The 12139-nt window shown below is 43.4% G+C and overlaps 1 protein-coding gene and 1 non-coding gene across 2 annotated transcripts; both read right to left on the reverse strand.

Annotated features, from left to right (window-relative positions):
• Nucleotides 1-1368: 1368 nt before the first annotated feature.
• LOC121599783 lies at nt 1369-1475 on the reverse strand. The gene has a single exon (XR_006005747.1). It is a non-coding gene; the product is annotated as a U6 spliceosomal RNA (small nuclear RNA).
• A 218-nt stretch (nt 1476-1693) lies between these two features.
• LOC121590016 (transportin-1-like) lies at nt 1694-2143 on the reverse strand. Its single transcript, XM_041909349.1, has one exon. The coding sequence runs from the start codon at nt 2141-2143 to the stop codon at nt 1694-1696; it is 450 nt and encodes a 149-aa protein (XP_041765283.1).
• Between the last annotated feature and the right edge of the window lie 9996 nt (nt 2144-12139).

Genomic DNA, 12139 nt, shown 5'->3' on the forward strand with positions numbered 1-12139 from the left:
TAGATATGGAGGCCGTTATGAATTTGAATCCCTATCCACCTCACGTTGTGATGCACGTCCCGCGTCCCGAATCTGCCCGATACGTTCCATTACATTAAAGGACGGCGTTCGATAGTTTAATTTCCGACTTGCTGGTGCCGGATGGCTTGAAACACTTATGGCATTACCCTTATGTTGTTTTGGATGTTATATGAAACCAATTTAAAAGTTCGGTATTCGTAGCGTAGTATAAAAATAGCTTCTAAGATTGAGACCTTCGCCGTTTTTTTCTTTTTGATATTTTAAGGTGGTTAGTGCAAGCTACACCATTTATTTGTTGTTATGACCAAAAAAAAGTAGAAAGAGTACATATCTACGTAAGGTTGGGAAATGTGATTGGTGTGTCGAATGTAGAAATTGATGTCATCGATGTTATTGCCTTCTCAATATTGCCCTCCATTGATGTGTTTGAAGATGTTCTTGATTGTGTTTATCTCGTTGCGTCACAGTGCTATGTCAGTTGTAGCTGTTTCTTAACCTAGTAACAAAGGCTCCCGTATCGTGAGAAATGCCTTTTTATGTAGCTTAAAAGCCATAAGCGAACCCTGAACTAGTCCAGCTCTTTGAGATCTTTTCATATGATACATAGTCTTGCTGGCATGAAATTATATGTTTCGCAGTTGTAGATATCTTCGAGCAGATTATCTTCTACGATCGAACTCCATAATATAGAGTGGATAGAGGTTTCTGGAGTACCATTGGAAATGATATAGTATATTCTGAAATAAAACTAGAGAAATCCTGACAGACTTGAGACAAATTTTAATCGATCTTGTGAACTATTATTATCTAGTCCAGTGAGTTAATAGACCATGTTGAAGATCATTCCATTTTCTTACGAATGTCTATCGACCAGCCTTTCACTCAAAACTCTTATGCGCGGTAAATATGCCCTCGAGTGGAAAGGAATTATATTAGGTTACACTGTTCTAGACTTCTGAAGAGTGTGAGCTCGCGCAATGATGAAATCCAAACCAGTATCTCCCGACTCCTTCCATCTACTGGTGAGGAGTCATGTCTTGGGAAGAACTTGTTGTCCTCTGATGCGTGGGTGCTCTTGGATGCTCTTAGAATTGTGTATGCCTCATAAGAAGTTTCTTTCTTGGTTGAGCCCATAAGCGGCTTGATCCACTTATGGCGGTCGTTATGTTGTCATGATGTCTTGATTTGTACGTTATATTAAACCCATGTAAACGTTCGGTATCGGTAGCGGCTTGCCTAGTATAACAAACGTACCTAAAATCGAGAATGTCAACGGTTTCCTTTTTCTTCGTTGGTACTATATGATGGTTAGTGCGAGATACAACATTTACTTGTTGTTATGATAGAAAAAATGCGGAACGAGTCAAGATTGTGCGTGTCATTCTTGCGCAGGGGCCATGCTTATCTTTTCTCTGTTGTTCCCATTTGAGTATATATCCACCCAAAGCTGGGATCAGTAATCGGTGTGTCGGCTGTACAGCTTGCTGTCAAAACAGTGCTTGGCTGGCTGGAACTCAGTTCGTCAGCATAAATTTATCAATATCAATAAGCATAAGGTGTCTTCTGGTTATAATCCAGGCCACCGTTAGCTTCTGATTTGACTACTCCTGTCAGCTGTCGAGCTCAAATAAACGTTGGTGGAGGCAGCAGAACAGCTCACTTGCTTAACCCGCTACGTCACCCCAAGAGCATCATCAAACACGCCTCCCCATGAATATGATAAGCTGTTCACATGGAACACCATATCGTCCATGTGGGTTTCAACGATCGCTCCCAGCGACAGTACTTGGCTCTCCTTAATCATCCACTCCTTGTGTCTTCTTGAGCACGGGCTACAGGATTGACAGGAAGTCTCCTTGAAAACGTTCGCCAGCAGTTCGAACGTAGCCGCACTGAGTTTGCGCAGATTCCAATTGAAAAGGTTGCTAGCGTCTTCCTTTTCGTCGTCAGAATTGTACATGTCTGTATCGTACGCGATACCACGCATCATGTGGACCGAACCGTCTACATCTACGGTAGAAGACTTTCGGGAGATCGTGCGCGATTTGTGGAACGGGAGGATGGTATCATCCTCATTTACCTCTCCTGTCAGGCTGAAGATGTTAATGTCGCTATACTTCATCGCTTGGACGAACACCGGCACCATGCGTGGCAGATGTGACGTGAACTCTTCAGTCTTCTACCGTAGGTGGCGCTAGTGGTGTAGACGGTTCGGTCCACATGATGTGTGGTATCGCGTACGATACAGACATGTACGATTCTTACGACGAGAAGGAAGACGATAGCAAACTTTCCAATTGGAACTAGCGATAGACGATAGCGGCTACGTTCGAACTGCTGGCGAACGATTTCAAGTAGACTTCCTGTCAATTTTGTTGCCCGTGCTCAAGAAGACACTGTTCCAAACACAACGGATGATTAAGGAGAGCTATGTACTTTCGCTGATCGCTCCGTTGAAGCCCGCATGAACGGTATAATGTTCCATGTGGACTGTTTGTCATATTGGTGATGGAGCGTGTTTGATGATGCTCTTGGGGCGACACTGCGGGATATGCACGTGAGCTGTTCTGCTTCCTCCACCAACGTTTATTTGAGCTCAAAAGCTGGCAGGAGTAGCCAAATTAGAAGCTAACGGTGGCCTGAGTCGCAACCAGAAGAGATACGCCTATCGCCTATCACTGACTAGACAGCAATCTGAACATCCGGCATGTCGATGTATGGTTCTAGCGTTGCAACCAGGTTGATATTGTCGAGACTAACTATCATCAGTGGCACCAGTTGTTGAAAATGTTCAAAAATTGTTTGGATGTTAATTTAACGTAAATTAAACTAGAATGATAATCTGCTTCGATGATTGATGTTTTGACCCCTAAATATCAACTGCTTGATCCGGGATATCATGAAAGAGTTGCGTTCGATTATTACTCGAACTATAACCTTTGACGCTTTGCCGCTCATACCGAAGTGCAGCAGTTGATCGCTTCGCAGACACCGTCGATTCCGCCTTTTGTTAGTTTTGTTTGTTCGGCATATTATCAGCGGGTTTGTTGACACCATCCTCTGCCTGATGTGCCTCTACTGTTTCACTGGTTAGGCTTACCGTCGATCCGTCGTCAGCATGACACAGTGTGTCCACATCACTTGGAATCGGGATCTCGACCATGTTTTTGAACTGCACTGTTTCGTTCCCTCGATGGCTGTTGCAATTCGCTATATTGCACTGTCTTCTCGCCCTGCGGTGTTGATTGCAACAGCATCGAAGGCATCGTGTCCATAGTTGTCCATAGTGCTGTCCTTGCCTCTTGCTCTGCTTTCAAAACTTTTGCCATAGCTCCATAATGTGTCTTGGTTTGTTGCAAACTCAATCAAACTCTGTGCAATCAGACTTCCGGTTGATGCAAACTCAATCATATCTCGGCGTTTGCTCATTGTTAGTATGATGTATGCTTTTTTTTCTAGCCGCTATCTTGATTATTGCTTTTGCATTTGTTCGTCTTTGTCGCTGCGTCGCGTCCTTATGTTATTGTTATTGGTAACAATTTATAAATTGAAATGGTATGGTGTGAGGTGTTTGTCGATGTGTGCCTATGCTTCGGTTTCACTGTATTGCGAAATAAGGGTTCAACTATTGTTGCTAAAGAATGGATGTTTTCGTCGCTGAGCTTATAACTTGCTCGCTAACTTGCTTATAACTCGGTTCATCTAGTTTACCTGCAGTAACGTCTGATTTGCTTAATATGCGTCTTTCGGGTGTTTTCGAGAAGTGGGTCACAATTGTTTTTATATGAACGGTGGGGCCTGAATTCTTCCGGTTGCTTTGTTATGGTATGATCTGATTTGCTGAATGCGTTTTAATGAATGTGTTACACTGGTGTGGTTTGGCTTTCCAAAGTGTGTTACAATGTGTCTATAGCTGATAGTGTGGTTTATAATAAGTTCTGTTTAGCAGATATGCTACATTAGCAACAGTTGCTCTTCCGATCCCGTCTCTTCGCTTTAACTCGTTGCAATCGCGATCGACCTTTGTTTTTTTTTTATTTCGCTCCTGCGCATCTTTGATGTTCTACCGTAAGGAATGGTGTATGAGTGGTGCAGTGGTTATTAAACCATCATCGATACCAAGTACCTGTCCTTTGTTCATTGAAAGACGTTCAAGCTCACACTAAATCGCCTAAATCAAACAAAAAATACAACACAAAACTAAACAATACTAGCACCCAACAACCATGCAAATTCCTCTCTGCTACTCGATCCCTCAAGACTCAAGTCACTGGAACTGCACAAGCAGCCATGTAGAAGTTTATATTTTACTTACGTTACCTACCCGTTTGAACTGTACTTTAATTATGTTATCACTTTCATCAATTATCTACGGGGTGCATTCTCGCATATTTATTATTTTCGTTTGTAGCTTCCTAGAGCTTCCCTTACTATAACTGCACACTTAGAACCAACCAATCCGTTCGGTTGTTTCACTACTGATCATTGCACACTTGGAACTACTGGTTGCATTGATCCGGCTCGAAGAATCAAACTGTAGAGTACGGTCTGTTACGGAGGGAACTTGCATCTACGAAACAATGTTGAAGGACTTCACTAAGTGTCCTTTATTCGCGATAATGACCGTGTAGGGATGTTGTGCCTGAGCCAGTTTCGGGATATGAAAAGGAATCCGTCCTCTAATCGGTAGGTGAAGTCTAGAACATGATTTTAAGTAATTCACTTGAATTACTGAATGCTGAATGTCACACATACTCTGCTAGCTATGGATACGCTTCTCTTTGTGATAAATTTTGAATAGTTACCGGTAACCAAAGTAATTTTCATCGTTTTCGATGACCTTTTTCCATCTTGATGGTAGATTGTTGATACCGTCATAAAAAAGGATAGTCGTTTTGCATAGTGGATTTAATTCATTTTGTAACTTCTCCGCAATTGTTGGAATGCTTCTCTGCTTCTTTGAAGCTATGCTTCATCGACCGGAACAGATCGTAGTCGGAAGGCTCAATATTTGGGCTGAACGACTGGTGGGGTCGAACATCCCATTTCAGCCTCTCCAGCCATGTTCGAACAGGTCACGCCACATGTAGCCGAGCATTGCGCGGTACGATCGGTTGGCATTTATATGGCACTTCTTTGGTATATTTTACGTTGATAACAATTACGACGGTGAACGCATACACTGCGAGGAGAGGACGTCTGGTCCTTCTCCGGCCACGATCCTCACTGAGGACGTCGTAGCCCCGCTGCCAACGGCTAGCCCACAGGATGAGGCAGCGGCCTGTATATAACAGCGACCAATATTGTCGGTGTGCTTTGATTTCTGATAAATAATTCTACTACATCTTTGATACATTTCGCATCATCAGGGACTAATGTTTGGTCCCTGGGGCTTCTTCAAATTCGTTTTTGTTTCTTGCTGAATCAATATCAACCCAACGATCGTCGTCTCTCGCGTCTGATTAATCATGGAATATTAATTATTTTGTGATATTTTTCGCTTTAGTGCATTTTCAATTTTAGATTTCTCGTGAACATTCGAGGAATCGGATTCACTTAATGGACTTCAGGGAATTAACTGAGTTGTTATGTAAATAGGATAGTTTTTGTCCGAGCATTCATCGATACTATTTTCCTTCGTCACTAATGCTATAGTTGTAGTAGTTGTATCAATACACTAAAGCAGCGACTGTTCGTCAGCTATTAAATATCACACTGAAGCATGCGATGACACTTGCAGTGTGGGATGCGCACCACTGTGGTGTTGCTGGACATCTAAGCGCAGTTTCGTTTGGTAATGGAGGCGCCTGTTACTTGGTGTTAAAATTATTTTTTGAAACCTAGCCTATCTAAACCTTCTTGATTTGGTTTTCTACGGCCTGCGGTAATATCCTTTATTAATGTTCACTCGAGTAAATTACCGTTCAGTAACTCTCACCATCGCGGTTCAAATTAATTGTGAAGTTTTTGTTACGAATGGTTCGAATGAAGATTTTAAGCTAATATGAACTAAGGGTGGGCATTTCGGTTCTTTTAAGTGAACGTAAGTGAACCGAGGCGTTCATTGCTGATTGCATGAAAAGCAAACCAATATTCACAATCTATCATTTGATACTGGAAAGCGATTCACACAAACATTTTAAAATCGGCCATTTCTTGTTTTTACTCTAAATTTGCGACTGTTGGATGGTTTTTCTGTTCATTTTTTCAAAATGATCATTAGTGTTTGCCCTCAGTTCCATGATCTTTTTTTTGTTGTATATCCGAAGAACCGTAGCGTTCTTTTCTTGTGAAGCGGTTCATTCATTTTTTCACGTGCACTGAATGAACCGTACGGTTCTGGTTCATTTAGCACACCTCTACACAGGCTTTTTGATTCGCTCAAATCGAACGGATGGACTGCTATCGGGGAATATTAGAGAGACGCCCATCCTCCTGCTGCTCCTAGCTGTTCCGGGAACACTGAAGACTCTGCCGAATGTGACCGCACCAGGGGTCTGCACGGCGGCGCAAACAATAGTTGTGCTCTTATATCTTATCTCTTATCAGGCCTCTCTTTTTGAATTCTACATCCAATTCACATCTTAATGCATCCTTCGCTGGCATAGCAACTATATTATCTTTTAACAAATAATTTTATTTCTGTATTAACTGAATTTCAAGCTGCCTGCAAGCTGTGGCTGCTGTTTCGGGAACAGTGAAGATTCCGCCGAGAGTGATTGCTCGCCAACATGTCCTACGTTCGCGCGTGTTGACACCGTACTCGCTAGAAATATCCGCTGCCAGTGTTACCTGCTCTTTCCCATAGCGACGCAGATGTACCACTGTCGGTACCTATCGCTACACACAGTAACACAGCACAGCGTAACTGCCACGGCAAATCCAGAGGACAGCTTGGGACACTCGCCACCCTTATGTTATGGTAGTTATGTTCGCTACCCTTATGTTCACCGGAACGATCTATGGTATTCATCATTGAAACGTTGCTTTGATTTACTGCTCCTTTTCATTTACTTCTTTCCACGATACCTAGGCGCTGCGTTATTTGTATTGCCATCCAGTACGATTATATTTAAAGGAACGGTTGTCAAACGTGTACCTCGACGATCTAACTTACTGTTTTTTTAAATATTAATTTTTCTACGTACAAACTGTAATTATGTAAAATGATTATTACTATGTTTTAAAATATTGAAACAAATTGTAATCGCTTGCCTGTGCGGCTCTACAGACACATTCTGCTTGTAATTTGTGCTTTAGATTCTTGATCCCAACATCATTCTTAAGCGATGATGCGACACCCCAAGCGCTTGATTGGTTTAACCTTCTCTTAGCTACGGGGTTTTCGGTGCCAATCCCTTTCCCGAACCACTGCCATAGACCGAAGGTGGTGCAACTGATCGGGCTTAATAATTGTCCCAAACGCGCGTACTACAACAGCCAACAGTTGTTGAACAATGGTCCGTTTACACACCATCTCATACCCTCTTCAGGGCTCTTTATTAGTGTGACAGAGATAGGCCAATGATACGGCTCCTACCGTTGTCCGTATACGGCATTGACGGCTATGCTTTCTTTTCCGCTTGTTGATTCCCCATCCCCGGAATGAGTGGGAGGGACGTGTGAAGCGAATACTACATTAACCCGTAGTAGTACTGCCCGGGTGCTACACCGAGCGAGCGAGATTCGGTCCTTTATTTAGCCAGTGTGTGCAGCCCGCCCCGTACGCGCCGTACCATGGGGCATCATAAATATTTCACAAACACTGACCACAGCGCGTGCGGGCGGCGGGAGGGTGAGCTGTGTATAACAGTGTACAGGTTGAAAGTCAACCCGGTAGGCTCATAAATATAAGTGACCACCCATTGTGTATTGGTGTGTGGTGTACTGGTGGTGGAGCATTTAGTTCCTTTGCCCTTCGCGCAACATCGTTTAGACAAAGTCCCGGACCCGGAACGCTTCCAAAGACGGTTGCTGCTGCCGAACACCCCGGCTCGATGGATCGGTAGGCAAGGGAGGGGTGGGTAGGTGCGATGTCAGTATCAATGATCGGTGGCAATGATTAACGTTTAGTCCGGTAATTGTTCGCTTGTCTGTGGCTCAGCAGTGCATGCATGTATGTACGATTCCTTTCCCGGTCGGCGACCAGCGAGCGATGACACGAGTTTCGGTTGTCAAATCGCCAACCTGGCAACCGGGCTGTTTTTATTGCTGGTTTTATTTAGAATCCAAAACCCTGTTCCATAACTACAGTCGGTACCCGGGAGGGCTTTCCACAAACCTGGGAGTTCTTGACTTGATGGCCCGTCTTCATTCGTGCGTTTTGCACCTTACTTCTTTATGAAAGTACAGGAAATCGTGGAAAAATCCGTGTCGTGACAATACCTGTGTGTTGTAATTGTATCTATACTATCGAGTCGGTTACAAGGCTCAACGAGCAGTGTCTGTTTATTGGCCATTTTTCTCATGAACTGGCGAACTCGGACGTCCTCGGGGACGAGATGGTAGATCGGGACAAGTTCAGCGAGCAGGGTGACTGTCTCATATCTGACGGTTCGGTATGCCTGTGTCGCCTGGCCTATTCTTTTGTGCTCTTTATTTCCTCCTAACCCAAAGGCTGCGCCTTTACTCGCCCACTCGTTACACCTCTTACAAATACTATTACAATCAATCCTTAGTTCAAACTTATGTTTAATTGTTGATATTTCGTTCACACTTATGATCTAACCTTTAAATACTATCCCACACTGATGGTGGCTTTCGGCTGGACTCTCTGCATCAGCCGTCGACAATCCCAGCCTTAGACCAAATAGGAGCGGCATACCGCATCACCGACTCGGCCACATAAGTCAAAAGTCCGGACTTAGCCTTCCTTGGACCGCTCGTCTTCACACACGGCGCCTTCTCCGTGACTTTTGTAACGAGGCTGGACGATTTCAGATAGTCATGCGGCAGGACACGCAGGTAGCGGATGCTGCTGAATGACTGCACTACCACGTCACCGACTCGGAAAATCATCTGTAGCGGGCTCTGCACACTGGAGATCAGGACGGCTTCAATCTTCGCCGGGGCTAACTCCAGACTATTCCGTTGCATCCATACAATAGTGGCCTAGATGCGGGTTGCGCACAGTCTCCTGAACTGGGGTATGGTGTCTGCATTGCAAACCACTCTGGACATTCTAGTAAAAGTTTGTCTTATGGCTTTGAAAAACAAGAAGTTTATTACTGATGCTGTATCAACCTTGGGAACGCTTGGGTCTTTCTTGGGGGACTCCCAAGGAATTTTGAAGAGATTCCGATATTGCGGTTTTAAAACGAGTTCTTTGGGCTTTTCTCTCTAAAGGATGTTTTAGCCAATTAAGTTCTTGTCCCACGATATCGAGTTGTTTGAATGCATTAATAGTTAAAGGTCTTGATAGTGTTTCAAAGGCTCTTTTTCAACCTAAAAAGACAGAACTCTTCCGCAATGATTGTACCAAGATTCTTAGGGCGGGGAATCACTATCAATTCTTTTCAAGTATTTTCAAAGCGTCCCGTGATGAAAGAGTCGTTAATAATGTTAAGTAAGCGTCTATCATGACACTGAGACAATCTCTTATCACTTTATCATTTATTTTAAGTTGAGAGGCTATTTTTAATTTAATTCAGATTTTATGGAGTGTTTCAACAACAATCTTCTGAAAGAGGAATATTTTTCGTGCTTGGTCAGCTGTGACCAGTCGCAGGTCGGATGCTCACGGAAGAGGTAAGAAATCCTGCCCCGAACGCAATCTCTTCTGCAATGTCGATCAGCTCTTGGAACATGTTTCGCTATTATAACTTAATTTAATTACCTGATCGAATTCTCAATAGGTTTTTATTGGGAATAAATCAGTTTACATCCTTCGTGCCATTCTTCCAGAAGAACATTGTACGTTACTTTTCCGATTACTTCAATGATCTGCAATGTTGTACAGCTCGTGGGACACGTTCCGCTTGCCGCCTCAAATCGCGCGCCTGAGCTTTCTCTTGCCCCGTCCTGTGTTCTACTACTGGTACGCTGAGCTGCTTGGTTATAGTTATAGTATACCACAAGAGAATGTGTGGTTATAGTTAGTGATGGGCAAAACGGCTCCGAAGCCGGAGCCGGCTCCGACCGGCTCCAGACAATTTCGGAGCCGGCTCCGGAGCTCCGAAACGCCCATCACTAATTGAAACAATAAATAAAAGTTTAATTAATTAATAATTAATTAATTATTCGGATTAATAATTAATAATTAATGAATCGGACAAAATGATTTCACTTTCACCGAAAAAATTGTAAGTGTATGAGTAGTTTTGGTGTAACTCCTGCACTAGCCTACCCAATACTGGTAAAGTTACCCATTACCCCATGGTATTTTAATGAGAAACTTACTTGTAACTAAAGTCCGACGCTAAAGAGGTGCTGTATTTGTGATGGAGTTTCTTCTCGTTTACAAACGCAAAGCTTTGCGAAGGTTACTGTTACACTGCTTCTAGACGACCACGGATGTATGGCTTGTTTTAGCACGGATGTATGGCTTACTTCGATCGTAATGGCGCGAAACGCGAGCGTTGCCTTTCTGTGAAAAATTCACAAACCCGCGACAATCACGGGTGCCTCTGATTTTGTTCTAAAACTGAGATGTTGTTTTTAGAACAAAGAGCTCGCAGAAAATTTGTCGCGGTACGAAAGTTGGTCGTCTAGAAGCAGTGTTAGATGAAAGAATGCAGCCAGCTGCTCGCGTGCTCTCTCTGCAGTAAGACGCTGTTTCTGCAGTTGACGAGCCGTGAGCGCCTGAGAGCGTTTCTACATACACCGAGAAAGCACCTGAGAAAATATCTGACAGCATACATTGACAGCGACTGACAGCATTTTCGGTGAGAGAAATCTCCTCGGCATGCAAAGAACGATGAAGCTGAGAAAAAAAAAATAAATTGGCAATTTTTGGCGAACGATCATTTATAGTTTGAATGTTTGCAGCTTAATAATCGTAGGATTATTACTAAAAAGTAAAAGAAAATTTTTTGACTTCATTTTAGCGAATCAAATGGATTTTTTGAACATCATTTTAAAAGTCTCATCTCGGCGCTTTTGCGGAGCTTCTGCATACACCGGTCGGATTTGCGATCGTACGGTTTTGGTTTGGCGATCGGATCGGCTCGAGCGTGGATTAGTATGCGCTTGAAATGCATACTTATGCCCCACGCATCATTGCCGCCACACGTGGGCACACTGCTAGCTACACGACAAGCATGGGGTCGAAGGATGGAGGGAAAGATTTATAGATACCGGCCAATTTGTCACCTGAGGTTTAGTCTACTGTGCACTGCAAGGTCCGCCACGCTCCACGCATCGGTTTGCGTTTGATTTATGTAATTAAAGGCGCGTACACTTCAATGGACTATCTCTTGCGGTGTAATAAGTTCTTTTCACACTTTACCGCAAAACCGTCTTTGCGCCGTTCGCAGCGCGTGGGCTGGATGGCTACGTCATCGCCAGGTAGGCCGCCCGTACGGAAAACGTTATAGACGTTGCGCAAGGGCGATCAGCGTCAGTTGAGCTTCGCTGTTTTTCGTTATGTTTTTATTAATAAATATAATTTACATTTGATGTGTAGAATTAATTGCATTTAAAGGCTTCTCTGGAGGACACTGGAAAAACTAAACGCATAAACGTTCCTCATCGATGTTAGAGCCTAGACATCAAACGTACGACTAAGCGGTCATACAAATGTACGACCTACTGAAGTATCGAGCGGGAAGATGTATTCTATACCAGCTAGGGATTGCTGGGGGATTATGCACCACTGTGGCAAAACGCACCTTTCCTTATTTCCGAGGAGAAACGCGTTTTGTTCGCGAAAAGGTAGTCAGCAGTTAAGATCGAAATAAAATATTGTCATTCTGAGAGTTGTAGAGCTGTAACATGTAACATGTAGCTGTACCATGCACAGAAACGCAAAATATTAACAAAACAAGAAAAAAAACATCGGTCCCGACACGTTTTGACCTTGCCTTCCGTTTCGCAAAGGGATAAACGTAAAAAATCGTAGTTTTTTGCGTGGAATACATAGTTTTTTTAAAATTAGAATCATTGCTTCAAACCTCGGAGG

Source organism: Anopheles merus, chromosome X (assembly GCF_017562075.2).
Source record: "Anopheles merus strain MAF chromosome X, AmerM5.1, whole genome shotgun sequence".
Taxonomy (NCBI): domain Eukaryota; kingdom Metazoa; phylum Arthropoda; class Insecta; order Diptera; family Culicidae; genus Anopheles; species Anopheles merus.